At 36.7% G+C, this 26,166-nt stretch overlaps 1 protein-coding gene and 1 long non-coding RNA gene across 3 annotated transcripts; both read right to left on the reverse strand.

The window, feature by feature from the left end:
* Positions 1-166: 166 nt before the first annotated feature.
* On the reverse strand, positions 167-15,297 carry LOC103712282 (GDT1-like protein 4). Of its 2 annotated transcripts, none has more exons than XM_026806650.2 (9): positions 14,993-15,297; positions 14,803-14,862; positions 14,599-14,721; positions 14,415-14,513; positions 14,001-14,073; positions 11,811-11,896; positions 2,555-2,638; positions 2,185-2,244; positions 167-360 (listed from the first exon to the last, which is right to left on the reverse strand). In XM_026806650.2, exons 1-9 carry the CDS (start codon positions 15,092-15,094, stop codon positions 310-312), a joined length of 738 nt encoding a protein of 245 aa, XP_026662451.2. In that variant the 5' UTR covers positions 15,095-15,297; the 3' UTR covers positions 167-309. The 2 variants fall into 2 exon arrangements, with proteins under 2 accessions (XP_026662451.2, XP_008796982.2); XM_008798760.3 differs by lacking the exon at positions 167-360 and adding an exon at positions 890-1,233 and having other exon boundaries at positions 14,993-15,295.
* LOC120105111 lies at positions 4,123-5,589 on the reverse strand. The gene is made up of 2 exons (XR_005507503.1): positions 5,293-5,589; positions 4,123-4,742 (listed from the first exon to the last, which is right to left on the reverse strand). It is a non-coding gene; the product is annotated as an uncharacterized LOC120105111 (long non-coding RNA).
* Positions 15,298-26,166: the final 10,869 nt, after the last annotated feature.

The following is a 26,166-nucleotide window of genomic DNA, read 5'->3' on the forward strand; positions in this document are numbered from 1 at the left end:
TCCTGTTTGAGCTTTTTCTTGTGTTGAGCTTGTTCTTCAAGGCCAACCACATAAACACTTTGATTTTTGTGATGCTACTGCTGTCCATAAAGCTGAGGCAAGGGGATGGATAACCCCTTCTTGATTAACAAACCTATAGAAGGACTTCACTGAATAAATTTTGCTTTCAAGCCATCCCCAAATTGGTTTGTTCATGAGGTGAGATGCTTTGAAGAATGGTGGCCAAAGTGAGTGCTTAACCTAATTTCCCAACTCCTTGATGCAAGGCTCCAGTGAAGTGCCACTTGGTTCTTCATTTTCTGTTGCATGTTACAGGTTTGGGAACAATGTTGAAAGAGGTTGATCTCCTAACCAAATGTCCTGCCAACAAAAAATGTGTGATCCATTCCCAGAAGTGAACTTTAGACTGATCCAGAAGTCATGCAAACCAGAAAAAAGATAAAAAATCTGATTTATTGATTACAATACTTGAACAGCATATTAGAAAGACCTATTACAACACTCCAGCTGAACCATTAAAGTGCAAGGTTATGTTGGGTGCAACAATATGATACCAGCATTGAGCTTGGAAATCCAGGTCAAACTCCAGACCTTTAAGTTCTAGTTTATGTATCTTTTTATGGCTCTAAAGATCAACTAACGGAATCAAGAGTCAGCTAGTATGTCAGCTCATCATGGTAGAATTACTCTTCATGACTATTATCTAATATCATACATATGTAATTGCATTATTAAATTAAACTTCAAATGGTGAATCCAACTCTATGCATTATACATTTAAAGAATTGGATAACTAATAATTGACAAGGCATTGCAGTCTGACAAACACCTGCTCCATGGGAACAAACGAGTACACTACCGAAAGAATGCAATAGAAGGGCCTTAGAGAAGTGAATTCAACTGCTATATATTATACATGAAAAGAATTGAAGTGCAACATTACTTAATTGGATGTACTTTGTAGAACATGTATAAGATGCAAGTAACAGCAAAAATGGGTTGGGGACAAATAGCTCCTGAAAGAGCCCAATATATGATCTACAATCATAAAGGTGGATAGAAGTATGATGACAAGGAAAACCCAAGGAACAGCAGACCCCCAATGGTTGCAACTGTCCGTTGTGAGATCTTGGATGCCAGCATGCTCCCACCCACCACTGCAAGAGATGTACATATCATGTGGCCTAATGTTGCTCCCACTGCAACTCCAACTGCATTCTTGTGGGTTGCTAGCTGCATGACGCAGACACAGGAAAACAAGATGCAGTTGGTTATTTCAAATAAAAAATAGCCGGATGAGTATTTCACATTACAGCGCTGAGAGATCACTCACACAAATTAATGCAGTGCGAAAACAACTGCGGACACTGCAATTCTAAATCATATATTTTGGGCTGTTACATAAGAGATAATAACAGCATGTGGACTTGTATGGTTATCTTAACCAAGTTATTCACTAGTCCCAGTCACCAAGCATATCCAAAATAATATCCTTATGCTCATTGGCATTCTAAGATGCTTATGCTACAACAATTTTAAGTTTTTATTTAAAATAAACAAAAAAACAAATCTGTGGGGCCTTCTATACAAAATGATGAGTGAGAATGAGAAGAAATGTACAGCAATTACAAATATGGAAGGATATTACACTTTGTAACGTGCTGCATAGTTTTTATGCTGCAGTGCTGTACAGCGAATATAGTCTGTAACTGATCAGTATGTGCCAATGTTTGGATAGAAGATGGATATGATTGCATTGTCCATTAGTACTGGAGTATCACAAGCAGATCAATTTTTTGAAACTTTGCTTTATATATTATAGGACTAAGATTTTATGTTGAAAAGTTAAATTCAAAATCAAATTGACATTAATTTTAACATCATCAGAAATGAACTAGTTTCATCTTATGCACAACATTAAAACAGAGGAAAACAGACTGAGAAACATTTAATGAAATATATAATATGGACACAAATGTAAGGATGAAAACTGGATGTCCTAAGGAGTAATGAACTGCTACATACAGTGGCTTAGACCGAATTATCATGATGTAGCTAAAATTTGAAAACTCCTCAAGGCATATGTAACTTGCAGTGAGGAGAAGGAAAAGGAAGAAAAGGGGGAAAGAAAAGGAAATAAAATTGGTCATGAAAAATAATCTAAGCAATATACAACAAGCTTACCGCAATTGTTGCTATTTGACTACGATCCCCCCATTCTGCTAAAAAGGTCAAAATAAACGACTGCATATGATATCATAAAAAGTGTTAAGACAAATTCCACCTATAATATATTGCAATTGTCAAAATGAACTACAATACAGATAAGTTGTTTGACAAACAGATATTCACAAAGTGAAAAAGATAAGTTGTTTGATAACTATAATAGGCATGGCTGGAGACACTCAGAATCCAACAATTCAGCATACTGGCAAGAGTGCACAGGGTGAGAAAATGTTAAAATGGCCGAGGCCTCCATGTACTCAAGTTTACAATATCCTCATGAAGAAGGCCACCATTACTGCCTTAAACTGAAAAGCAAAACAAAATGTACCTCTAAAAAGATAGGCGTACAAAATCTTGAAAAAAAGCGGCGAAATGTGCTTTTCCCTTGCCCTGTCTCAAGCTTTTCTTCTACCTGCACAGTTTTCACTTAGCAATTAAAAATATGTGGTCTTAACAAATGTCATTGTCTGATAATGGAAAAGTTAAAATTTATAAAGAAACAATTGTAAGCTAGAAAGCTTTTGGTTAAATAGCACATAATCCTATACTTGTTCCAAAAATTTAATAGGAACTTCATGGCAAAAACACTTTCTCCTGTGCACACATGAAGGATATCTCAAAATGCCAATAGAAGTGTCGTAAGATGCTCTTTATTATTCGGATATCCACTTTCTTTTATTTGTGAAGTTATCTTGTATGAATATAAGTATCTACATAAAAAGATAGTACAATCAGTAATTCTAATATCAATCAATTTTTCTTTAATTGCACACAATGTTCTATCATGTTGCATTTTGGAACAGCTCAAATTAACATGGTAATTTTGTAATTTAATGTCTGACACTCTGACAGATCAAGTTATATGATAGGCATCCTTAAGATAAACAGATAGATATACATGTATACAATGCAGTTCAATGCCCAAACTAAGGGCATCCTTCATAAGCATGCTTTTCTTTTTTTAATCTAAACTATCCTATAAATTGGGAGATGTATAATATGCTTCTCAGTGCCTTTGTACAATTTCTCAAATTGAGAAAACTGATAGGTAGGATACACTATATCAACATAACTTGTCAGAGAAAGAGAAATGTATTGACTGATAGTGTAGAAGAATTTGTTGTTCTTTACCCAAGAAGGGTTGTAACTACCTGAACCTTCAACATGTTTAGTTGCATGAAGGAGATGATGATGAGTGTTACAGACGATGTTATATTGGATTTAATTCAAGTAAGGCAGAGATGTCACATGAGTTGACATCTAAGTACACCTGTAGTGCTCCATCTTTTGCACTTAACATCCTTGTAATCAATTGCCCCAATGGACATGTTTCAGTTTTAAGGTACTAGTTGCATGATGTAAACATTGAAGGTCTGACACTGCTTTGATGTAATATTTGGCTGGACAAAGTTGATTTGGCTTGGCATCTCTGCATAGCCATGGCATATAGCCCCTAAAACATAGGTCAGATCAACATCCACCTTTCCTTTGGTTCCCTTTCTTCACTTTTGTAACCTTGCTTCTCTATTTCTTTTTCATATGGGGAGGAAAGCTCGGGCAGTCTAAACAAACAAAATTCTTTTGAAATAGTTATCCCATCATACGCCCTCAAACTTGAATATGAGAATGAAAATTTCTCCAGTTTTACCTCGTGTTGCATATTAGAAATAAAATACAAAATAAGAAAACAAATGTCAAGCTCTGTTACAAACAAAAACCCGATATATCACAAATGCAACAATTCTTTATGGGTTCATCTCCCAATGCAACTTAGCATATTATGCCACATGAGCATGACTCATCTGTAATCGTGCACAGAAAGATATGAAGCCTTCCAAATGATTTGACACTGGCATTCAGATATAATCAGATACACTATTCCTTTTTGTTTAAATATAGAAATTTGACAGCTTTAGACTAGTGTATAAGCAAGTTTTAAACCGACAAACATAGTTTTTTGACTCATCTAATCCTAATATCTTAGATAAATCCAATGTCTGCATTAATTTTTCTTTCAACTAATTTGACTTCCAAATCAAAATTACACAACCGTGTTCCCATATTAACAACATACTACAGTTGTGCAGATAATACCAGAGTACTGCTATTGCAGGACTAGTTCAGAATGATTGATGGAGAACAATTTTTTTTCATTACTGAATGAAATGCTTCAGATTAGGTGAAATAACCTAGATCTTCCCATAAAAATCCTACATGTGTCAAATTAAGTAATTCCTAATGCAAGGCTCTCGCCCTAAACCACCCATTCACCTGCCTTATGATAAGCTATAAGGTCTGATACACCAATTGGGAGATCTTGCAAACAAAATTTATGCATAAATAGCATCTCTAATAATCGGTGATATCCAACACCCAAGTTTTTTCTTTTAATAATATATATTATACTAAGTATATTAAAGCATGTTCAAAAGTTGGTATGTTTCCTCCATCTTGCTAGATTAGAGTCCTCTAGTAGCGTTCATGCTCATTATTTAGCTCAAGGTCTATCATACTACCTTGTACCAATATCTTAGATAAATCCAATGTCTGCATTAATTTTTCTTTCAACTAATTTGACTTCCAAATCAAAATTACACAACCGTGTTCCCATATTAACAACATACTACAGTTGTGCAGATAATACCAGAGTACTGCTATTGCAGGACTAGTTCAGAATGATTGATGGAGAACAATTTTTTTTCATTACTGAATGAAATGCTTCAGATTAGGTGAAATAACCTAGATCTTCCCATAAAAATCCTACATGTGTCAAATTAAGTAATTCCTAATGCAAGGCTCTCGCCCTAAACCACCCATTCACCTGCCTTATGATAAGCTATAAGGTCTGATACACCAATTGGGAGATCTTGCAAACAAAATTTATGCATAAATAGCATCTCTAATAATCGGTGATATCCAACACCCAAGTTTTTTCTTTTAATAATATATATTATACTAAGTATATTAAAGCATGTTCAAAAGTTGGTATGTTTCCTCCATCTTGCTAGATTAGAGTCCTCTAGTAGCGTTCATGCTCATTATTTAGCTCAAGGTCTATCATACTACCTTGTACCAACTATACCATATAGTACTAGAAAGTTACTGATATGGTACCAAGGTTCGATTCAATATGAGCCAAACCAATTTGTACCAATCTAAATCGAGTGGAACAACCCCATACCAACTAATACCAATCTATACTGCCTAATTTCAGGCCATATCATGGCTGGGAGTCAGAAAAACTATTGCGGCCTATGTCGAAACAAGGTACATACCAGCGTATGCCGAACCGGTCCGTACCGGCCGGTACAAACCGGTCCGGCCAGCTACCGGTACGGCGGAGCCGTGGAAACCGGTACAGGCCGGTTCCTTGCCGGAGACGAAGAAGACGAGGAGAAAAAGAGGGAGCGCGGGGAAGAGAGGGAGGGAGCCCACCTTCAGCCGCCATCGGAGAGCCGCGGAGGGGCGTCGGAGGCCGGTGGGGGGCGGCGGAGGCCGGCGGGGGACGGGGGAGCCCGCGGGGGCGCTGCGGAGGCCGCGGCCGCGGCCGCGTCACTGTTTCGAAATAAACAGGGGACGCGGCCGCGTTTTTTAATTTAGGGATTTTAAGTGAAGTCGGCAAATCGGTTGCCGACTTCACTTAAAAATCTCCAAATTAAAAAACGCGGCCGCGTCCCCTGTTTCTTTCGAAACAGTGGACGCGGCCGTGGCCGCGGCCTCCGCGGGCTCCGCCGCCCCCCACCGGCCTCCGATGCCCCTCCGCGGCTCTCCGATGGCGGCCGAAGGTGGGCTCCCTCCCTCTCTTCCCCGCGCTCTCTCTGGTTCTCTTCTTCTTCCCCGGTTCCGGCGGGGAAGAGCTTCCCGGTTCGTACCGCCCGGAGCACGGTACGAACCGGCCTGTACCGGTCCGGTAGGCAACCGGTACGCCTACCGGACCCGGTACGGTGGACCTTGGTACATACTGATAAAGTACTGGTACCATACCGACTATATCGTATCGACCGCACCAGACCAAAGTAGTAACGTACTAGTATAGTTCCTAGCATCGGTTTTGCAAACCTTGATTTGGCCCAGCTTTGGTTGTGAATATCTTCATCCTAGTTGGCTCCAAAAGTCAAAGGTCTAGTTAACCCTAAGTAATGCCATGACTCAATAAGCATAACTACTCCATCAAAGATAAATAAGAAGTTTTCTCATGAATTCATTAGTATATATCTAAAAAAATATTAAAATTAATATTTTAATTCTCGACGCCGGTCCCCATACCAATACCCTATTGGTAAGATACAAAAAGTACAGTATGCCTCCAAACCAGCATAAGGTACATCATTGGAGTTGGCACAGCACCAATCCCATGTTCTAGTAAAGGGCATATCTATACTAGTTGCCAATACCGCCCCACGTCAAGGTTTGTTGTGCCAGTCCCGAAATATGTACTAGATGCCCGACGGCATAGTGAGTACGGTATTGTGCCATTCTAGGCTCGTACCGACACATCCAGAGCAAACAAGGGAGGGAGAGAGGGAGAAGAGAGAGAAAGGGAGGGAGAGAGAGAGGGAGAGGGAGGGGTAGAGAGAGAGAGAGAAGCTAAGAGATGGCTTTCGAGCCCCCTCTTCTCTAGCTGCACAAAAATAGGAGCGAAACCCCTGTTTCGTTGAAGAGAGAGAGAGGAGGAGGAGCGAGCGCAAGGGAGAAGGAAGGAGGAAGAGAGAGAGAGGGAGGGCTTCTGAGCCCCCTCTCCTCAGGTCACATGGTAATACGGGTGGAGCCTCTGTTTTGAAAAAAAAGACCGAAGCTCCTATTTAATTTCGAAATAGAGGCTCCACCCCTATTAGCATGCGGCTAGAGAAGAGGGGACTCGAAATCTCTCTCTCCCTCTCTCGGCCTCTCTCCCCCCACCCTCTCCCTAGCCCCTTCTCTCGGCCTCCCGCTCTCCCCCCCTCCCTCTCCCTCTCCCTCTCCCTAGCCCCGTCTCTCGGCCTCCCGCTCTCCCCCCCCTCCCTCTCCCTCTCTCTTTCCTCTCTCTCCTTCTCCCTCTTTTCTGTTTCACCAGATTTCTCAACCCAAGGGGCGGAACCATGCCTGACCACTCCTAGTATGCCTCGGTACGCCCCGAACCAAACAGTTCGAGGCAGTACAGCATTCCATGCCCCACGTGGTTCAATAATTCAGCAACAATTGAAATTATCCTATTTTCTTCTTAGATAGGTTGAGGAATGTGTGTGATTCATATATGTTCTAGTGTTGTTAAAATCAGCCTATCCACGATCCAAATTAAAAAACTATAAAACAATATCGATCGGGAACTAGAACCAGTTTTGGAAAGGATCGTCTAATCCATTTTTGGGTCATGCGATCCAAAAAGTGAGTGATCCAATCCACTGGATCATGCTTACTGTTTGCTGTCCATCCATGAAACAAAGTAGCATCTCCTTGATTTCATGCATGAACAGTAAATCGCCCCCCATCCCCCTTCTCTCCCACCCACCAAAAAAAATATCTGGTTCTTTTCAATTGCAATTAATGTTTATTTAGACTGATTTTAAGGATGATTTAAAGGATTTTTAACTAAAGTTTTCTCGATTTGTTTTCCTTTTAAAGAGTTCAATTTGAATTCAAATTCATGTGTACATAGGTAATAAGCTGAATCCCCTAGTTTCCTTCTAGAAATAGTGTAGTCTCTATCAATAAAGATCCATATCAATCAATATAAGGCAATTTTCATTGGCTGTTTATATAATATTCTAGAGTCCTTATAAAGAAAAAAAGGCATACTGATTTTCACCTTTTAGAAGAGTATTTGTATCCAGCTAGCTGCAGAGAATTGATTGGGATTCTTACGAGGAAGATTACTAAATAACTTGCTGCAAACCCCTTGTTCATTTCTCTTCTTTTTTGCTCTTTTACTACTATTGTCACCAAGGTCCGCCGTACCGGTACCGGTCGGCGTACCGGTGGCGGCCCGGATCGGTACGAAATCGATCTCGTACCGGTCCGTACCGGTGGCGTACCGGTCCGTACCGGTGGCGTACCGGCCCGTACCGGTCCGAACCGGTCCCGTACCGGTCCGAACCGGTCCCGTACCGGTCCGAACCGGTCCCGTACCGGTCCGAACCAGTGGCGTACCGGTCCTTCAACAATAAATTACCGGTACCGGATTTTACGCTGATTCGGTACCGGTCCCAGGCCGGACCGGTACGTACCGGCCGGTACGGACCGGTACGGCAGACCATGATTGTCACCCTTTTCAACTCTCATCGATCCTATGTGCTCTTATGAGGCAACTCAAGACTATTTTCTCTTTACCATGCTAAACACCAATGCTAAAAGGAAGATTTCTCATTGATGATCAGATTTCTCTTCTTTGTCGTGACTCGTCACTTATTTTTTTCCTTTTTATATTTTTAAAGAAATATGAAAAAAATTTAGGATCCACAATCCAATATATGATCTGATCCAACCTGACACTCTCTATGATTTACGATCCAGCCCCAATCTTAACAACATTGCATATACCCATAGATGTACACTTAACTTTTCTTTAATCTTTTCTTAATAGTTACCATTTGGCAGTCTCACTTGGAATTAGTTATTCTTTGGTAACTCACTAGGAATTCATAAAAGAACTCTATTGCATTAAGATGGCAAAAACTTGAAAAAGCAAAAATGTTGATACAAGCATCCACCGTAGTTAGAAAACCTCTCATTAAGTTGGAGGATTTTGTTATTACTAGTTATATTGTAAGTGCTTATGCACTTGTATCCATGAATTATGAATTAGTAACAGTGATATAGAGAACATAAGTACGGGAATCTTGATTCTGCTCCATTTTTATTGGCATGGACTCGAAGATTATTATGAAGAATTTATAAATACAATTAACTGCAAATAGTAAATATAAATATGATGAATAGTGCTTTACCTATTTAGCCAATGCTAAAAAATTTCATTAAAAAAATGATAAGTGATTTGTAGTGCAATAACTTTCAAGGCCTGAAACATCTTAATGCATTAGAAATCTAAATAAATACCTAGAGTAAAAATATTAATAAAAGAACTCTGGATGTTTTCTCAATAACGAAACCCCTAAATACACAAGCTGGACCCATCAGAGGTCTTTAAAAACAAAATCCATCATTTTAGTAGTTCTAGTCAATGCCCTTTTCGTTGCATCTTTAAATGGACTAGAGAAAACAATGTGTTTGAGTGCTTGAGTGGAACTAGATGATTAGCATGCTTGAAAACTATTTTTTATTTAGAATTTTGACATCACTGAACTTTGAAATGTCCATGTAGAAATCTTTCAGCATGCATATTAAAAATCTCACATCTTGAATTTAGGATTCAGAGATTTGTATCGGATAAGCCCATAAAAGAGTTTTGAATCAGATAGGTACATTTTGAATCAGATTAGAACAAGTTTGCATGGTAGAAAGAGCCTTGAGTCCGAAAGAAACTAATATTCCCTTTCTTATATCCATTGTGACTAGAGGTGATCCATCTGTGGAAGTTTTTGCTTTTACACAATCCATCCTTACAAGATATAACTGAGAATATTATAAGGGCATTTTTTGAAAAAAATCTATTTTAGCTATTATAGACATATTTTCGGTGAAACTATGAGAATAGATCTAATAGAGGTTTAATAGGGTAATTATGAGAATAGCTGAAAACTTGAAAGATTCTAAACATATTGTGGGACGAGAATGTTCTGAGAAAAAGAGAGTTTTCACATGTTTATTACTACACTTCCTTTATTGGATGGATGATTTTTCTTACAACGTTTGCGATTATGCAAGCAAAACTAGACTCAATCATCATATGTCAGGAACAGCTGCCTATCCCACAAAAGCATGATACTGAGTTACTAACCATCAGAATGAGAAGGTCACTTTGTCAGCAACCCATATACTACCATTAAGGCATTAGTTGACCAGCATGTGCAGTGCATGAGCACATGCCAGAAAGATACACAGGGATCCTTTGTGTAATAAACACGTCATCTATATTCAATTTCATACGTGTAACCAGCTAAAAGGAAATAAGCATTTTGTAAGTATATACAATTAAAATGAGTTTTTATATTGCAACTGAATACTTGAACACAAGATGTTAGACAATAACAGTGAGCGAATTTGAAGCATAATTAGTATTCTTGAAGTTCTCATGATCTTCAATATTCAAACGCACACAGGATTTTGGAAATGAAACTTTGTCAATGCCCTTGGAAAGGTTTCCCCTCTAAAAGCAGTTTTCTTTTAATTATACAAGAGATGAATAATTGAATCAGGCATCATTTTTCATTTCCAAGTATCAGTGTATAAGTTTAAGCATCATAAAAAAACTAATGTCACCATTAGAAAATACAATCTTGTCCCACTAGAACATGAGGTATGTTTGATGTCACATTTCATCTTATCTTTTTGTTTATTATACTGGAATAAGAAATACAACAATTATCTTGCATTAAAAAAGGTTGCAGAAAATATGAATAGATAAAATTGCAAACTATACAAAAGATTAGGTGATAATATTCAGGTGTAATTGGTTAAGCAAATATAAATGGCTCTCAGAGCTCCATCTAAGGCAAATATAGCTTGAGTCATCTCAGACAAGTATATTTCCAGAGCAAAATATCATTTGCAGGAAGTGACCAATGATTATGAAGTGAGAAGTAACCAATGATCATTTATTTGACTTTGCTTATGATCCGAAAAGAAATCCAAGTTCTCATTTGTTAACACCTCACGAATAATCAAGAAGAGTTGACAGAACTCAACTTCATAATACTTCATTCTTGACGATGATATAATTGGCATGAGCACAAGTCACATGACAACACAAATATGATGCCACAGTACATTCAATAAAAGAAAACTACATGCGGTGCCAGGATAGAAATTTTATTATCGTTGACCATGTGCAATGCACATGAGAACTAGAACGGATGATTGTCATCTCATATTTCAAGATCTTTACAAATTTAAATCAGATTATAAATGTGCATTCGCTTTTGTCTGCTACACTTCTCTTGTTACTCAAATAAATACAACACAAAAGAATCCATCAAATTTAACTGACCAAAGCATAGTATTTTGAATGAAACATTGTGATTACAAGCTAATTAAGATTGTAGATTAATCACATGAGGATACTCTTAGTTTATTAGCTGAATTTGAACTACTTATATGCTTTATTGTTATCTGCACTAACAAATGCATAATGTGGAGCTAAATGGACTGCCTAATTGCATCAAGTGTAATTATGTTACCATTCTTCCAAAGCATGCTAGTGGAGGTCATCATTCAACAACATGCTATAAGGAATAAAGCAGTTCACAGTGTAAAATAGATCTTATGTGCAAAACTGTCTGGCAATCATAGTCTTTTCAGATAGTCTAAACCAGAGAAGGAAAGAGAAAAAAAAAATGCTCAAAAGATGGAACAAAACCAAATACAACCAAGCACATCAATTGGTTGTTTATGAGGGCTTAACATAACTAAAATGTGTGACATCAATAAAGCAGGAAAAAGAACGTGATAAATGCATAACACGCATCTAATATGAAGCAAAACATGCGTACATCTTCCATTTCCTTCTTCTGTGATGCCTTTGAATTAGACCTCCATGCAATGTACAGCAACCGTAGCCCAAAAAATGCATAAAGCACTACAATAAGAAAGAGAGAGAATAGAGAAAGAGTAGGACTCCAGGAGACATAAGATTATGTATCTTCAATCAATTAAGAGAGTGAACCAGAGGAACAGGTGGACATGAAATTCTACATATTACATGACAAAATTCAATATTTCAGGATATATCAGGATTCCTTCGCCATCATAAAGTAGCTCTATACACTTCTTGAAGTGTAAGCTAAAGCAAGTAAAGAATCAAGATAATAAAACACGATGATACATAGAGGATATATTCCCTTATATAGTCCTTTTACACAGGAGCCAGTAATGTTATCTATCACACAGAGTCTTAATAAACCAAGCTTTTATTTTGGATTAATAACTGTTATGTTCATAGGACTTGAATAAGATGCAAGTTAATGTTATATTGAATGAATTAATGAAACAGTTGACAAAATCTGCGGTAGAAGTATAAAACGAGCAGAAAAAGTATTATTTGAAACAGGTAAACCTTATTTTTTGGTGCACACGTCCCTCCGGGTGCAGTGGTGGTAGTACATCAGGGTGTTAGCTAGGTGGAGGTGAGAGGATTGGCATGGATGGCATACAGAAAGTATAATCAGCAATTCTAATTAAGCCCACTAACTTGCGAGTATGTCAAACAAACAGCTGACTTGAATCTTTTCCATAGAAATAGCGTCATAGCTTTGAGCCACTTTGACTAACTAATCCTAATCATCTCCTCAATGTCATATCTAATCATATCCTCTTTTGCATTCACTGAAGTTATTTATTTTCAAGTTTTATCTCAGTTGGCCCAATAACATGCAAGTAATTCAAGGAAAGAGCAAAACTGAAGCTTTTCCATAAACTTTGTGTTGTAGATTTGAGCCTCTTTAACTAACCAGTTCCACTCATCTCCCTAATAATTGCACCACTTTGACATCCTAGGTTCATTTTTCGAGTCTTTCTTTCCATTCTTTTGGGCAAGATATATCATTTTTGCAGTCTCAAGTGATTCTGACTATATTCTCAAGGAGAAAAGAAGAGGAAGAGAAACAGGTCATTAAAGAAATGATTGTCATGGAAGAAAGTTAAAGCATATGAACTGAATTTCCTTGATATTTTCTAAAATGACATTTCATAAGGCATAGAAAAGACCCAATTCACAGAGCCAATATATATCCTTGAATTCCAATAAGAAAAACATTTCCTGAAAGAAAACCGAGTAGCCTTCCATCATTGGTATCAGATATGACTTGGGGAAGTCCGAAATGTAATGAAAGATAATAAAAGGCCTATCATCATTTGTGAAAGAAAAGGCTGGAAACATGCATGAACAAGCATGGAAGAGCTACAAAGCTAATGATGGGTTGCATAATCAGAAAGGATATTAAAAAGATGAAGCTTAGGATTTGATACAACAAGAAAAACCATCAGAATGCATTAATGCAACCTCCACATAATGGGATTGAAAAGCAGCATGCTATCTGATACATCCATTCAATCTCTGAATTTTGTAACATTAGCAAAATCTCTACCTTTTTTTTTTTTTTTTTTATGTTAAGACCCATTTTTTAATTGTTCATGTAACCAATGACAGTACTTCTCAGTTATGTCAACACATTGATGTTTTGCATTTGTGTTTCAGCAAACTAAAAATAAGAATTGGCTGTTTATAAATTAAGGAGCAAGTGTTTCACATGGTTGATCTGATCTTAATCCTGTAGAAAGAGTTAAAATGAAGCTTTCACAGAAAAATGCTCAACAGTTTATAGCGGAATGCTCATTTAGTCTTGTTCTCATCCTTATTCTCAACTTTAACTTTTTTCGGGTGCCTTCTCTTGGTTTTCTACCACTGTTCTTCATTCCCTTTCAGGGCTCCCTCACTCCCTAGAAAATTCAGAATAAAAGCCTTCTCCAGTCTGTTATAGATATTTATTAATTATGAAAAGGTTGAAAAGGAGGGACCAAAAGGAAGGGGAAATATTATAAGGATAAGAATAAGAAAAGTGACAGAAAAGTAATCATAATCGACAATTTATTCCCAATCATAACGTAATGTAATACAAATAACTACATTGTGGGTGAGTGGCAGAAAGGTGCATGGTTATTTAGGCGGGTAAAAAACAACATACCAGTAGCTGCACTGTTTGTGTGCTTCCTTGATATCAAGTTGGGAACTATCCTACCAAGTCCAGTTGATAGCACCTTACACACATGTAAAACAGCTGTGAGTTTCATTCACAAAATGGGAAAAAAAAGAAGAAATATTACAAAGAGAGAGTGAATAGCCAGTTTCATAACAGGAAAGGACTGAAAACTATAGCACATTGGTTCAAACTAAATGAATAGCCAATTTATATTCCTTGCTAAAAAATAATAAACATCAAAATTGTGTGCATTAAATTTTTCTTTAGAGTCCAACGTCGAACATTAACTAATTATGTAAATTATTTGAATTTGTAACACTGGTAACAAAATTAGAAAAATTTGGAATACCATCAAGAGATAGTCGAAAAGAGCTGGGAAGAAAGCCCATAAAATCTTACTGTCATCACAATAAGGGCGAAGAGTGCACCCGACAGAACTATTGATTTTGGGTGGCGCATTGCCAACAGTGCTGCGATTATAAATGTCTCATCTCCAATCTGAGAAACAGAAATCCAGAATTAGTAGCATCAATAACTCTTCCAATCAATTAAATTACAGATACTTAAGTATCAGAACACAAACCTCACTAACTATGATCATGGATATACTAGCAAAGAAAGCATCAAAGAGCCCCAGGCCAACTTTTTCTAAATCAACACCATCATCATCACTTGCTGAATCTTTCCGAAACGAGCGCAGGAACATCTAGATCAGTCAAAAAAAAAAAAAATCAAAAAAAAATCTCCAAAAATCTAAAGAAGGAAGAAAGAGGACACGTCTGCTTACCTTAGAGCGGCGATCCAGGAATCTAGTCGACTCCAACGAAGCATTCTCGGCGCTCTCCGCCTTTAATTCGTAAGAGGATCAATCCAAAAAACAGCAAATTTGATTACTAAAAGCAATTCTATCTGAACGTTAACAAATCACCCCCCCGCCCCCACCACCACCACCACCAAAAAAAAAAACTAAAAATTACCTGAGCGACGACAACCACGGTGGAAGAGACGAGGAGGAGGACGAGAAGCAGCGCAATCCGAAGGAGTCCAAATCTACTGAAAATTATACTGGATGGATCCATTGCCGGGGAACTCAAACCCTAGCTACAGATCGAAACCAAGAGGGGAACTCAAGAAGGAAATCTAGACGGAAACATTTAGAAAAAGAATTTAATTGAATGAACGAGAGAGATCGGATCTGGGAAGGAAGCCGGGATGAAATGGGCGAACAGGGGAAAATGGAGAGGAGCCGGCGCTACGTTTGGTCTCTTTCCCTTCCTCCCTCCGTCTTCCGTATCATTATTACAGCAAGTGGGACCGGGTCCACCGTGGACCCATCCTAAATTATTAGGTGATCCAACTCTTTTTTTTTTTTTTTTTGAATCACCGAGATGGCCTGACGACTCTTACCCTGCATCCACCTAATAATTTCCATATTATATATAAAAAATAAATAATATAATAATTTTATTTGAGATCAACGATAAAAACTAGTCCATCTAATAATTTATCATCTATCCAAACATAGGCAGACGCTATGATTTACGCGTTTGGCAGTAATTTAGCAGTCAAGTGGATCTAAAACTCAAATTTTTAATTGCAGCCGACTAATTTGGACCAGCCGACCCAAAATTATAATAAAATATTATAATTATTATTATTAATATACATTATTATAATATTAAAGATATTATTTATAATATGAATTATTATAATAATTAGTAAATATTTAATATATTAACATTGCATGATTGAAGGTGAGGTTGGCACAATGGATGAAAGCCACTCTCAACTAATTTTGGTTGCAACTATTTTGTCCGAAAAAGTTTTCAAAGTTGCTACGTATTGACTTGTAGGCAAATGAGAGAAGAAAAAAATCAGTTGCAAGTGCTTGGGTGCAAATCACTTGCAACAATTGGGATCAAATTGCAAGCAACCAAATATTTATAAATAAGTAGAGGAGAGAGAAGTGAAGGGGGGAGAAGGAAGAGGAAAGAGGAGCAAACTCTCCTCATGTTCAAATAGTTCAATTAAAGTTTGCTCAAATTGGATAAAGTTTAGTATTATATAATAACTTAAATTTATAAAATATTGACATATGCCTTTATGGTCGGGCTAAGTTGGCACATGAGCTTGACTCAGCCTATATAGAAAGAGAATGTCTCCTACTGAATAACTTTGAAATAATTGCACACAATTTAACATTTATAAGTTGAATATGTGAAGATGTGATTTTATCATGATAATAGGATGGGCACAAAATTATTATTATGCTTTAATTTCACAAAAATATGTGTTCATGCGTTCAACCTACAAGAATCAGCGTTCTATATGATTTCCTGCAATTTAAGAGCAATTCATCACAATGTGAAGTGGAATAGTCTAAATGATTTAATTTAAGAATCTAGCCAAGCTTAAGCTTGCTGATTTTCTGAAAGGTAGGATGCTAGCTTGAGTAGAGTCCATGCCAAGCTCAACTCAAGGCCTAGATGAGCTTACCAAGCTTGTTTAGGAACTTGGGAAGTGGAATTGTCAAGGAAAAGCGATTCAAAGATGGGTGATCAATGAGATCAAAATGTGGCATGTGCATAGTCACAAAACAATGAGGATTGAGAGATTTGATGGGAGGCCAAACAAGCAAGGAAGGGGGTAATGGAACTTGAAGCAAAGAGTATACTACATGAAGATTAGAGAGAAAGTTAAGAGTTGAAAATGATATGACTGAAAAGAGGATGGAACACAACAAGGTCAACAATGAAGGGCAAAGTTTAAAGTAAATAGGAATAGGGGCAAAGATTGAAGGACGGTGGAATTAATATGGAGACTGGATCAAGTGAGATTGAAGTAAAGCGTAAAATGCAAATTATCAAGGATGGGACAACGAAACTGGATGAGGAATGATGAGAATAAAGAAATGGATTGTTGCAGAAGCAAAAAAAAGAAGAAGGATAAAGTAGGACAATTAGTAGTATGTCTAAAACTTAGGGTCTATTCTTTAGTGGGCAAATATTATAAGAAACTTTGTCAACTTTTCTATTCACCAACTTATATCTCTATATTCTTATTTTTTTGTATATGGGTAAGTTATTTTTTCATGGGTGGCATTTACGATGAAATGGAGGAAAGTCTTACCCACCTAAGAGATGGATAAGACATTTTCTCATCAATTGAAAAAATAACCATTTTATTTTATTTCTAAAATACCCCTAACCCTATAATAATAATACATAATAATATAATAATAATATAATAATAATGATGATATAATGATATAATATATATTATCTATATTATATTGTATATTATTATATATAATATAATATAATATAATATACTTTGTTATTAAAGAACATGGGTGACTTTTGGAGCAATTTTTTAATGCATAAAAGAACATGGATAAGTTATTTTTTTCTCTAAATGTTGCTTGGAAAATACTTATGCAAAAAAATACCAAGTAAGTTTTTTACTATCCAAAGAATGGCCCTTAAGGTTTCATGTAGATAGAAATTATCATAGTCATCCATTAGAATGGATGCATGAATAGCAAGGGTTAATTTGTAAAATGTAATATTTTTGATATATATATTTACAATGATAAGTTAGGGCTTAAAGCTGTCCAACTATAGCATGGAATTTAAATGGATTGTCATTTTTAGATAGAGGTGGAGTCGGATGCCACCTCGTAGCCTCTAAATATCTTTTATTTCTTGAGGATCTTTGATCCCCAATATTTTTGTACTAATATATGCACACCCCCTCCTCCTCCTCCAAAAAAAAAACAAATATCAGGTTTCAATGAAAATTAGCACCTTTCTTTCCTATAATAACTTAAGGATTTGATTTTATTCTAGTAAGCAAATAAATCTCAAGAAAGTAAGCATAGGTTTTTTATACTATTGGATGTAAATATAATTCAAGGAAGATTTTTGTAATTTCCTCTTTTTTTATACTTGAGTAGTGATTTAACTATATTTATGTTCTAAAAAAATCGTGAACATAATTTATGTGCTTTTTATATTAGTAAAAGAAGTACATATTTTTTTAATAAATCTCAGGAGTATGACTTTTGTCACCATCATCTACTTCAACTATCAAAATCATCTAGAATAGTAATAGGCTTTTTCTTCACATCTTCCTTCCACTTCCATGCTTGTCGTTCATAAAAAATAACATCATGACTAATAATCAAAGAGTTTATCATGGTATTATAAAATCTATATGGTTTACTTCTTTCCAAATAGCCCAAATTAAAATATGCACTTAATAAAATTATGATCCAATTTTTGTCTTTCTGAGAGGGAACATAAATATAAGCAAGTTAACTATTGATCCAAAGGTTTGATTTTGATAATGCAAAATATTTAAGTAAAAAATTAACTAATTAGTTATCTTAAGTATTCTTGAATGTTTATAGAAAGCTAGGAAGAAAGTCTTCAATAACTCTTAAATGAAGATTAATTATCCAAAGTTTTACATAAAGAAACTCGACACCAAAAATAGCCTTACAACAACCCTTGAATGTTCACATGCAAATACAAAAAAATTTAACTTATGCTATCTCAAGAGTCGACTTTTAGATTACAATGAGTCGACCTCGGTACACTGATACAGACTGATACGCCTTCATGAGTCGACTCCCAGATCACGAGTTGACTTCTGCAGATCACGAGTCTGTTAGGATAAATTGTCCCAAAAAAATTAAAATCTAAAATATTCTACTTCAACAAATAATAGGCAGAAATAGGCTTAAAGAAAATAAATAAAGAAAGTGGAAAAATGAAACCCGAGATGCTGAGGCGTGGTATGTTGATCACTTTTCTTGAAGTAGATTTCGCCACCTTATAGTGTACTAGGCTTGGATGGCGTTCTACTCCTAAGTTACAACAGCCTCTCGCAATGTTCCTTCTGCCTCAATAATTTGCACGGATCAAAGAGACCTTCGAACCTAGAATCAGGATGCAGCAAGCCCGTTGATTGAAAGTAAAATAGTAGAAATGGAGAATAGAAGTTCTCTGCTTTCAATTATATCCTCTGTCTAATCTGAAGAGATCTATTTATAGACTTCTTCGGGACAAACGCGACCAAAAACCGATCCAACGGTCAAAACTGGTAAGAAAGTTTGAAAAAATATTGGAAGTAGGGCCAGCGGATGCGAGGTTGGTCGCAAAGAGGTGCAAGCGAGGAAACGACGTGGCTCCTCGCGCCTTGGGTGTGAGACACGGCCCACGCACCTCGGCTCATCGCACATGTGGTTCGACCTCGGCTCCTGTTGGCTCATCGCACCTGTGGTTCGACCTCGGCCTTGACTCCCACCCGCTCCGGACGAGCACGGGCGAGATACGACCTCGGCTCTTCGCACTTCGGGGCGGGTTGGACGAGCACAGGCGCAAAGGGCCTCAGATGAGCAACGAAGCAGCTTGTGAGAATAAAAAGGAGAGAATGGAGAGTTGAACCCATGACCTCCTCTAAATCAAACTAACATACTAACCATCCAAGCCATACTCCCACCTTAACATATATATAAATATATATGTTTTAAGCATGAAAACTTTTAATCATTATTTAACAAAAAAATCTAACATTCCCCCACCTGATTAAAATGTTTTCAAAACTTTATAAAATCAGAAAATAGTCAAACCAGGCTTGTTTATGTCACGACTTCAATAAAGATAGCTTGCGGCTTTGAACCTTTACCTAGTGAAAGTATATTTTCATCTAAAAGATATAGTGATAGCTAAAAAGCTTTGAACCAAATTCTTTGGTTCAGATTTCTATATAATTCACCCATGACAAATGCAAATACTGGGTTCATCATAGGTGGTGCTTTTTCCGGCCTCATGCACCAATATCTCAGTTTCATGAGCGCTCTAGGGGTTAAACTCTTATTCCCATAGACTGCGGCCACACAGTCACACTCACATAGATGAGTCCTCCAAGGGTGCTCGCAGCACAGCACCTTGCCATAGACTCGGACTCATTCAGAGTTTTAAACTCTTCCGGATACTTTTGCTGTGTTTAGCACTCACATCATAGGAAGAGACCAAATGAATAAATTCATTTTATAATAGTTCTAACTAATCATTAAACAACTTGTTTTTCCCATTGAACCTTTTGTCTTGGGTTCTCCAGTCAGAATAGGTTGGGTTGCCATTGTCAATGATTCCTTATGGGTTTCAGTCCCATCCCCTTTGATGTTTCTATGACTTTGCTTCTAGACAGTCTTTTAGTCAAAGAATCTGCTATGTTATCTTTAGATCTAACAAATTCCAAAGTTATGATACTATTTTTAATTAGGTATCTAATAGTCTTATGTCTCACACTAATGTGCCTTCTGTTTCTCTTGTAATACTCAGTATTTCTACAAGTATTAATTGCAGCTTCATTATGACATAACAAAGAGATAACAGACATAGACTTTTTCATGATAGGTATTTCGGATATAAGATTCTTAAACCATTTTGCTTCTTGACTTGCAGAATCTAAGGCTACAATCTTAGCCTCCATAGTATATCTGGTGATCACAGTTTGTTTGGATGATCTCCAAGCAACAGCTGCACCACCCAACATGAATATGTATCCACTAGTTCCTTTTCGATTCACTGAATCAGTGATCCGACTAGCATCACTATATCCTTCAAGTACAACGAAAAATCTTGAGTAATGTAAACGATAATGCATGGCACCTCTCAAGTATCTAAGTACTCTGTCCAGTGCTTCCCAGTGACTAAGACTAGGGCAACTATTAAACCTACTGAGCTTTCCTATAGCATAGGAAATGTCAGATCTACTTGTATTTGAGCATATTTTCGTTGGGCCACTGGATCACCTTTGTTGCACTTCAAGTTCAAACCATGCTCATAAGGTGTACTCACTAGTTTATAGTTGTACTTATCAAATTTCTTTAATATTTTCTCAATATATTGTGATTGATCAAAGATTATACCATCAGGTATTCTGGTAATCCTATTACCAAGAATTACCTCTGCTTGACCTAAATCTTTCATATCAAAATTATTAGACAAGAAAATTTTGATATCAGTCACCATATTTATATCAGTACCAAAAATTAAGATATCATCAACATATAAACACAAGATAATACATGAATCATTTTCTAACTTAGAATATAAGCACTTATCATATTCATTAGCTTTAAAGCCATAAGAAACAATTCTTTTATCAAATTTTCTATGCCATTGCTTAGGAGCTTGTTTTAAACCATAGAAGGATTTAACTAACCTACAAACTTTTCTTTCCTGTCCTTGAGCGACATATCCCTCTGGCTGATCCATATAAATCTCTTCCTCTAAATCACCATGGAGGAAGGCAGTCTTGACATCCATCTGATGGATTATCAAATTATGGATTGAAGCTAGTGGAATTAAAGTACAAATAGTAGTTATTCTAGTCACAGGAGAAGACGTATCAAAGCAATCTATACTCTCTTTCTGAGAAAAGCCCTTAGCAACTAATCTTGCTTTATATTTTTCAATTGAACCATCAGATCTTAATTTCTTCTTAAATATCTATTTACAACCTATAGCCTTACTACCAGATGGTAAGTCAGTTAGAAACCATGTTTCATTAGTCATAAGTGAATTCATTTCACTATTAATAGCTTCCTTCCAAAACATAGAATCTAATAAGTTCATAACATCTTTATATATTTTAGGATCATCTTCAACCATAAAGGTATAGAAATCAGATCCAAAATCTCTCTTTTTCCTAACTCTTTTCCCTTTACCAAGTTCATTAATATCATCAAGTTCATTTTCATTTTCATTAGTAGGAATAATTAGAGAATTAGAGGGTGAATTACAAGATGCATCATTAGATCTATCTATTATATGCTTTTCTATTTTATCCTTAAATAGAAAAATGTCTTCAAAGAAAGAAGCATCTTTAGATTCAATTATAGTATTCTTATCTATGCCATTAATATCAGAACTAACGACTAAGAATCTATAAGTAACACTATTAAGAGAATAACCTAGAAACACAGTATCAAAAGTATTAGGTCCTATTTTTTTCTTAATTAAAAGAATATTAACCTTAGCCAAACAACCCCAAACTTTTAGAAAGTTTAGGTTAGGTTTTCTTCCTTTCCAAAGTTTATAAATAGATTCATTAGAACCTTTAAATAGAATCCTATTAAGCAGGAAACATGCAGTAAGCACTGCTTCCTCCTACCAAACCTCAGGTAGACCTGAGTTGGCAAACAAAGTTCTTACCATATCTTGCAGAGTCCTATTTTTCCTTTCAGCCACTCCATTTGACTGAGGTGAATAGGGAGGCGTTACTTCATGTAGAATTCCATTAACTCTACAGAATTCATTCAAGTCATTAGAGGTGTATTCTCCTCCTCTATCTGACCTGATAATCTTTATTCTCTTATCAAGTTGATTTTCTACTAAAGATTTATAAGTCTTAAACATCTCAAATGCTTCATCTTTAGATTTCATTAAATAAACTTGACAACACTTAGAGTAATCATCTATGAAAGTAATAAAATACCTTCTACCCCCTTTAGTCAAAGTTTCATTTAGATCACATACATCTGAATGTATTAATTCTAAGAAAGTTGAATTTCTATTTACCATTTTAAATGGTTTTCTAGGTTGTTTAGATTGAACACAAATTTGGCACTTTTTCTTTTTATTTAATGAAACATTAGGCAATAAACTAGAACTAATCATTCTTTTAATAGTATTATTATTCACATGTCCTAATCTAGCATGCCAAAGAGATGAAGAACATACTGAAAGCACAACTTTATTATTGCTATCAGAAGAAAAATCCAAAGATACATTATTTATTACATATAAGCCATCACACTCATAGCCTTTGCCTACAATTGTTCCATTCTTTGTTATAATTACTTTCTTAAATTGAAATAATAAAGAATAACCATTCCTAATTAGAAGAGATCCACTGATCAGATTCCTTCTTCCATCGGGCACATGGTACATATTAAATAGTAGAATCACATTTTCATACGTAAGCCTTAGAAGTACTTTTTCAGTCCTAAGCACTCATGTCGAGGTGGAGTTCCCTATAGTTACTGTTAGGCTGCTCCGGACTTGATAAGTAGTAATGGTACGATCAATACATATATGAACATTTGCACCGGTATCCACTAACCAATCGGTAGAACAAATTGCTAAATTTAACTCTGGACTTAAAGTTACATACCGATCATCAGTACTAGTAGGACCAATACTGGATAACACCATGTTGGTTGTGGATTTGCAGGTTGAGAAGGTGCATATTCATAATTCTGATACTTCTTCCTCTTCATCCGGCATACTCGAGCCATATGACCGAGTTTCCCATAATTGTAGCAAATCGGCTTCCAATCATTCTTATTGATATGGTGTTTTGGCTTCATAGGTTTTTCTTTGTTTCTAGATCCACCCTTTTCAAATTTGGAGTTCTTGAACTTATGGGTCTTATTCTAGCCTTCTACAAAGTTCACCTTGGTTAGAAGCTCAGGGTTCATGAGTTGCTCATTATCATTTTCAAGATGTTGTTCTTGGATCCTAATGGCAGACAATAGGGTTTTCGTTGTCATATCCTCGGTTTTATGTTTCAGGGATAACCCAAAGTCTTTCCAAGAAGGTAGGATCTTGTCAATGGTACAAGCAACTTGAAGGCTCTCAGTTATACCCATTCTCCTTAAGCCTAATTCATGATAAATCACTATTAACTCATGGGCTTGGTCAACTATGGGCTTGGTGTCAACCATCTTATAAGATAGGAATTGACTAGCAGTATACTTGCATCTTGGATACCATATTTCTTATTAAGATCATCCCAAATTTCCTTGAAGTTTTTAAAAGTGCAGTAGACATTAAAAAGGGAATCAAAAAGATAGGACAAAATCCTTCTCCTACACATGTAATCTTTCTTCTTAAATTCCTCCAAATTACAAATTCTAGCCGATTCATTTTCTTCGTCATTTGGAGGAGAGTCAAAAATTATGGAAAATAACCCAAGTGTGGTTAAGAAGATTTCGATCTTCTGCCTCCGATGCTTAAAGTTATTTTCATTAAACTTTTCAGGAGGAACCGGATCACTTGCATTGGCCATTGGGGTAACTCTAAGTACTAGCCTATTATATGTAAGAAATCTACTTCAAGAATGTTGGGATAAACTATCCCAAAAAAATTAAAATTTAAAATATTCTACTTCAACAAATAATAGGCAGAAATAGGCTTAAAGAAAATAAATAAAGATAGTGGAAAAATGGAACCCGAGATGCTGAGACGTGGTATGTTGGTCACTTTCTTTGAAGTAGATTTCGCCGGCTTACAGTGCACTAGGCTTGGATAGCATTTTACTCCTGACATACAACAGCCTCTCGCAATGTTCCTTCTGTCTTAATGATTTGCACGGATCAAAGAGACCTTCAAACCTAGAATCAGGATGCAGCAAGCCCGTTGATTGAAAATAAAATAGTAGAAAGGGAGAATAGAAGTTTTTTTGCTTTCGATTATATTCTCTGTCTAATCTGAAGAGATCTATTTATAGACTTCTTCGGGACAGACGTGACCAAAAACTAATCCAACGGTCAAAACTGGTAAGAAAGTTTGAAAAAACACTGAGAGTAAGGCCAGCGGATGCGAGGTCGGTCGCGAAGAGGTGCAAGCCAGGAAACGACGTGGCTCCTCGCACCTTGAGTGCGAGGCACTGCCCACGCACCTGTGGTCCGACCTTGGCCTCAGTGAGAATAAAAAGGAGGGAATGAAGAGTCGAACCCACGACCTCCTCAAATCAAACTAACACACCAACTATCCAAGCCATACTCCCACCTTAACATATATATAAATATATATGTTTAAGTATGAAAACTTTTAATCATTATTTAACCAAAAAATTTAACAGAGTCGACCTCAGAACAATCTCAAAAGATAGACAGAAAGCTATAAAATTCATCAAACTGGCGAGTCGACCCATAAAGAACATAAGCCGACTTCAATCATACAAAAGTCGACTCCAAAAGCAAATGAGTCAATCTTCGATTGACCACAAACAAAATATAGAGAACAATAAAATTTAGTCTGTTAGAGAGTCAATCCATAAAGACAACGAGTCAATATCTGACAATAGATGAGTCGACCCCACAATGGTCACACGAGAAAGATAGAGTGCAGCAAACACAACAACTAGTTCGAATCGACCTCTAAAGATCATGAGTCCACTTTTGGAGATCATGAGTCGACCCCTAAAAACATCGAGTCAACCTGTCTGCGTCTGACAATAATAACGATTAGTTTTTCTGCAAATCAGAACGGCTATTTTTATCTTACAATGACTCTTTTGACCTATCTAATGGCTAGGAGAGTCTTCCAACCATTCCTAAATAGTATAAATGAATGAAATACCAAAAAGATGACAAGAGATGGAAAATAGAATAAATTGAATAGCCCAAGAAAAGAAGAGAGCTTCAAAAAAAAAATATTCAAGTGCATTCTTTAAGAGCTGAAAGACAAGGTGAACTTCGATGGTAGTGTCTTAGCAGGAGGAGATAAAGAAGGGGCAGGTTGATTGCGGCGGGCGGACAGTGCACCTGTGATATAACTACTATTGAAGTTGAGCTCATGGCAGCATGGAAGGGTATTATCTATGTAAGGAATATTCTACAAGCTGACAGCATCATCCTGGAAGAAAACTTTGCCATGGTGATCGAGTGGATTCGGGATGTAGAGCGACAAGATGATGGCCACCCACTGCTCAAGGACATCCAGAGGTTGGTGACATGCTGCCGCTCTATTCAGGCTGCTCATGTATACTGGAAGGCGAACAGAGCGGCAGATTAGGTTGCCTTCTTTGCCGCTTATCATTTATGAGAGGTTCTGTGGACATGGTCTGACACTGTCCTCCACCTCTATGTCATCTTATGTCTCTTGACTCTGCTGGTAGCACTCGCGCTAGATTGACGTGAGCTACCATTGTACCAAAAAAAAAAAAATCACATCCTCTACAATAGAGGGAGCTGCTGAAGTGCATTCAAGTTCAATCAAGGCCAATCAATTGATTCAGGCTCCATCTACTTTGTGTATACTTTACTTTAAGGAGCTGTAATTCTGTTGCTTTATATTTTTTTCATTCTTTGTTATGACAAGTTTTAAGGTTTGAAACTAAAAAAAAAGGT

Source organism: Phoenix dactylifera, unplaced genomic scaffold, assembly GCF_009389715.1.
Source record: "Phoenix dactylifera cultivar Barhee BC4 unplaced genomic scaffold, palm_55x_up_171113_PBpolish2nd_filt_p 000194F, whole genome shotgun sequence".
Lineage (NCBI taxonomy): Eukaryota > Viridiplantae > Streptophyta > Magnoliopsida > Arecales > Arecaceae > Phoenix > Phoenix dactylifera.